Source organism: Elephantulus edwardii, unplaced genomic scaffold (genome assembly GCF_000299155.1).
Source record: "Elephantulus edwardii isolate Elephantulus edwardi_28Jun2011 unplaced genomic scaffold, EleEdw1.0 scaffold00220, whole genome shotgun sequence".
In the NCBI taxonomy this organism is placed as follows: domain Eukaryota; kingdom Metazoa; phylum Chordata; class Mammalia; order Macroscelidea; family Macroscelididae; genus Elephantulus; species Elephantulus edwardii.
Window position 1 is genome coordinate 2,077,907 of NW_006399970.1, and position 5,412 is coordinate 2,083,318.

At 39.9% G+C, this 5,412-nt stretch overlaps 1 protein-coding gene across 1 annotated transcript; it reads right to left on the bottom strand.

Annotated features, from left to right (window-relative positions):
- Positions 1-392: 392 nt before the first annotated feature.
- LOC102865067 (heterogeneous nuclear ribonucleoprotein A1-like) lies at positions 393-867 on the bottom strand. The gene has a single exon (XM_006898100.1). It carries the CDS (start codon positions 810-812, stop codon positions 393-395), a length of 420 nt encoding a protein of 139 aa, XP_006898162.1. The 5' UTR covers positions 813-867.
- Between the last annotated feature and the right edge of the window lie 4,545 nt (positions 868-5,412).

The following is a 5,412-nucleotide window of genomic DNA, read 5'->3' on the forward strand; positions in this document are numbered from 1 at the left end:
AGATACCTGAATGGCAGAACACACGAATCTATTGCCCTATGTAAACGACGACTTAATGATATGTTTTAATAGAAAAGAGTGGGCTTAGAGATAGATGAAGATGGAGAAAGTGATTGAACATTGTGCCACCAGGTCTTTCATTTTGTTATGACACTCCTAGGAACTTATATAGTAATTTTTAGAAGATTTCCACATACAGCATATTTGGGTGAGAAAAGGGGGGCACATTTTAATCCATGATATTCTGAAAGGTCTTTGGGATATCTTCTAACATTGAGCTATTGAATGCCATGTAGATAGTCTATATGTTCATCCACCTGTGGGCATGTGAATTCATTCAAGAAACTTCTTTTTAAAGTTACAAAAGCAAAGCCCCTTTTCTTGCCACTGCCTCAGTCAGTCATGATTTCAATCACTTCAATTTTCCCATACTGCTCAAAATAATCTCTTAAGTGATGTTCTTCAGTGTTTTCTTTAATTCCACCAACGAAGATCTTTTTCACAGTTAAGTGGGCACCTGGTCTTTGAGAATCTTCTCTGGAGACAGCCCTCTTGGGTTCCACCACCCTTCCATCCACCTTGTGGGCCCTTGCATTCATGGCTGCATCCACCTCTTCCACAGTTGAGTATGTGACAAAACCAAAGCCTCTGGAGCACTTGGTATTTGGATCTCTCATTACCACACAGTCCGTGAGCATCCCCCATTGCTCAAAATGACTCCTCAGACTCTCATGCTTCGTCTCGAAGCTCAGCCCCCCGATGAATAGCTTCCGCAGCTGTTCGGGCTCTTTAGCAGACTCTGACTTCGACATGGCGGCAGTGGGAATAAACACTTTTGCGATGCTTCCTCGGCAGCGTTCTCCGGCAGAAAGGAAGAAACTTCTTTTTAAAACTTGCCATGTTTGTGACACTATGCTAGATGTTAGGATTCAAGAATGAACAAGATAAGAAGCTCCTATTCTCACTAGGTTAGACATAAGAAGAATTCTAATACAATGTAATGAACTAAATAGTAAGGCTTATAAGGACATTGAGGACATCTCCACTGAGACCTGCTCTAATTCATGTACAGCTTTGAGATGGGAAAGTGGAAGGTAGTTGCTGACTTAAACGTGGTGAGATAAAGGTTGTTAGGTGCTGTTGAATCCAGTACAACTCACAGCAACCCTATGAAAAGCTGACCTGAACCCTACCCTATTCTATGCCATCCTCATCATCTCTGACACACTAGAATCCATTGCTGAAGTGGCTATGTCAATTCATCTCATTGCAGGTCTTCTTATCTTTAACTGACCTTTCATCTTTCCAAACGTGGTGTATTTTTCCAAGAAATAGATTCGCCTAGCTATATGTCCAAAGTAAGAAAGATGATGCTTCACTATGTTTGCCTCCAAGGAGAACTCTGGATGCATTTTCTCCAAGACATATCTGTTTGTTCTTTTGACAGTCCACGGGATATTCAGTACTCTTCTCCAGCACCACAACTCAAAGTCTTCAATTCTTCCTCTGTCATTCTTAAGGGAACCGAACCAATAACAAGTGAAGATGTAACAATCTTACTTCTTGAAATTGATCTTTGGGGGAATATTCCTTTATTTAAAAAGGATGACATTAATGATCTCAAGACTGCTATAGCTAAGAAGTATTTATTCTTCTCAATTAACTGGTGCCAAATCTGCTACATTGTAGTGTGAGCTCACTTACTGGGTGGATGATTTGGTTATCAAGTTGTGCTCTTTACTGGAATTGAAACATCAGCAGGGAAAAGACTAGTCTGGTGCAGTTGCTTATTAATTGCATGTTTCACTTGATCACTCAGGTCCTTATATCAGGCGTTCTAATCCAATTTTCTCAGTCCCCATATCTTCTGGCCAACAAAGGTCCCATGCTGGGTCTTGCAAAATTAAGTCATAAGCATTTCTTTTACCAAAGGCTTGCATCTGAGCACAGATGTCAGAGTTAAGCCCATCACCCCAGGCATTCTTAAACCTTTTTGTTCCCCCATAGAAAAGTAGATTTGTCTTGCTGCCTTTTTAAAATGATATGGAATTTTTCTCTACTCAGAAACTGTCCTCCTCACTTTGTTGGTTAATTTCCTCACTTTGTTTAATTGGTATATCTTTATCTGAACCAACATGACAGACAGATCTTTTGGCAGGAGGACTTTGTTTATTTCTACGGCTTAAATGTTGGGTCATAGACACCGCTAGAGACTAAATATCCACTGGGGATTTTTATCCCATTCTGGCTGTTTGCTCTGAAAACAAAACTGTCAGCAATGATCCTGGAAAACAGAACCTGGGACTTTAAAGATGTTGTAGCAGTTATCTGATATTCCAGCTAAACTGAGTCTGCCTGGTGGTGTTAATTGGGGTCAACGTTAACATGTTTTCAAGGTCTTTGATTGCTACCCTTATAAGTCTGTTGAATGCTACATACTTATCAACAAGAGTGTCTCTAGATGGGTACAAGAGGTGCAGACAGCACTGGAAAACATTATCAGATGGGTAACACCAAAATAAAATGATAACGTTTTTGTGCACTATTTCAGCAGAAATGAATCTTATATAAAAATATTTCCAAATAGTTCTACCAACAAGAACATTTTTCATAATGACTTATGTGTATCAGTATACTTACAAGACTAAAACTAAGCGATTTTTCTTTTTGAACCTTTAATGTATTCAGGTAAAAGATGTCATCATTGCTCATTTACAAGAGCACTCTGAATCACATGGCTTAATCAGCATCTGCTATTGTAATTTTAAATTGTAGTTGTATGGCTTGTTTATGTCACCACTACAACCATTGCATTTAATGATGTAGAGGAGTTACAATTTCTAAATAACCTTACTAGAAAAACATCAGTTAGAATTCTATATAGTGTGACATATAAAGAAATCTGAGAGACGGAAGACACCATGAGTTACTTCATTGGAAGATACCAAGCCTAGAGACTCAGTTGTTTGTTGTTGTTGTTGTTGTTAAGTGCCGTCGAGTTGCAGGCGACTCATAGTGACCACTATGAAGGAGAGTCCTCGACGCTTGGGTGCGTTTCATCCTCTCTCCAGGTTCATAGGGTTTCCAGAGGCAAGCTATTATGGAAGTGGATGCCACTCCTCCTTCCAAGCTTGTTTTAATTGGGGATCTCCACCCCACTCTCTGTCTGCATTGGGTAGCCAACCATTAACGCATTTGACACATCAGTGTCACAGCTCAATTGTTTATCAAGTGTAGTAAAATCCTTAGTCTTTTAGATAAGTCACTTATAATAGCTAGTGAACTTATAATTTGAGGTTGAATCTTTACTAAGTTTTTCTCTTTCAGAGTGATCTCCTTATGTCCTTGATTTTTGGCAACCAAGTCTGACCAAGACAGACGTCTTAACTCAAATCCTATATTTAATTATTTTTAGTTGTGTGACCTTAAGAAAGTTGTAAAAGTTTCATTGACTTCATCTGCAAAATGGGCATATTTTTGTTCATTGCAAAGATTTAGTGTGAGGGCTAGGTGAAATGATCTACGAAAAGTACCTAGTGTGGGGCATGGCTTATTGTACGTACTCGAGAAATAGTAGTTGTTGTTCTGATTGCCTCATTCACAAGCTCATCATACCTCTTGCTCTATCCAAAACGGTTGCTGACTTATTGACATGAAGAGATATCTTGCCGACTTAGGTTCAAAATTGTATGGAGAATAAGAACCATCAGTCAAGTTAGAGAATGGTAGACTGAGTATATATACACACATCTCTTCACAGTTGTTAATAAACACTTTAAATATTGTAGAAAATCTGAGACAAATAGGATGACTGGAGATGAGAAAGGTTAAAAATTGTGCATTAAAAAGAAATTGGGCAGTTGTTTTACAATTCTTGTCCTTGCTGTAGATACAACTTGTATTCATAATTCCTTGTCATTTCCCAGGTCTCTTTTACCTCAACCTTTTCGTTGCTTCTCATGCCATAATTCATGAGATCACTTTGGCCTGGCATGTCAGATGTCTTAAAAGGCCAAAGACAGCTGTACTGGGTGCAGTGGTGAGGGAAACATGTTGATATTTGGTCATGAATATTCTAGCTATGTTAGCATGTCATATACTGTTTTAGGAGCCTAAGCAACAATGACCCGTGAGACAGAGTCTCTGTCCTCGAAGAGCTCATCATGATCTAATGGATGAGAGACAAGCACACACACATACATACCAGGCTACATAAAGATAGAGCATTAGAAGTGTAGCTAAAATATTTTTCCAGGAGGCCAAGAAAAAGGGGGTCAAGGCTAAGAAATTAAATACTGTGAAAGAGTTTGCATTTTTTGTTCATTGGTAGAATTCTGTCTGTCCATGAGGGAGATTCAGGTTCAATTCCTGGTCAATGAACTTCAAATGAAATAACCACCCACTTGTCAGTGGGAGCTGTGGCTTGCTATGAAATGGAACAGGTTTCAGTGGACGTTGTAGAGGAAAACAGACTAGAAAGAAAGACTGGAAAACTTCTTAAAAATACTAGTCAGTTGATAACAATGAACTGATTTACAACTGATCATAGTGGTGCAGGACTGGGCAGGACTGGAAAATTAATTTTTCATACCCAGGGTCAACATGAGTTAGGGGCAGCTTCAACAGCTAACAACAGCGTAAAGAACCAAAAAAGAGCAGGTGGGGGTGGCTGTGTGTGTGTGTGTGTGTGTGTGTGTGTGTGTGTGTGAGAGAGAGAGAGAGAGAGAGAGAATATGTATATGAGCATGTGCACTTGTCCCTGTTGTCCCTGTATTTTTAAATGTAGTTACTGTTGCTATTGTTATGTTAGGTCAAGTTGCTTACAACTCATAGTGACCCTATGTACAACAGCTTTGAACCCTGCTCTATCATGTTTCTGAAACACCTACTACCCCCATTACCTCAGTCAATGAATCAATCCATCTCATCAAGGTCTTCCTCTCTTGCACTGTCCCTCCAGCCTCCCAAGAATGATGTCCCTCTCCAAGGACTGGTCATTCTTTGCATCGTGGCCCAAATAAGTCAGACAAAGCTTCAGAATCCTTGCCTCCAAGGAGCAGCCTGGCTTGACCCTCTTCAGGACAAACCTGTTTGTTCTCCAAGCAGTGCATGGTATATTCAATACTCTTCTCCAGTACCACAGCTTAAAGGCATCAATTCTCTTTCTATCATCCCTAGTCACTGTACAGCTTTCTGATGCATAGCAAGCAATAGTGAACACTATGCCCTGGGTCAGGTGCACCTTAGTCTCCAGACAGACATTGTTGCTCTTCAGTACTCTGGAGAGGTTCCCGACAGTAGATTTTCCCAGTACAATTTGTCTTTTGATTTCCTGGCTGCTAGTACCAAGGGAGTTGGCTGTAGAGCCAAGCAAATGAAAGCTGTTAACAATCTCAATCTCTTCTTCAGTCT

Coding starts and splice junctions, on each gene's coding strand:
- LOC102865067 (XM_006898100.1), bottom strand. CDS start 812: ATGTCGAAGTCAGAGTCTGCTAAAGAGCCCGAACAGCTGCGGAAGCTA.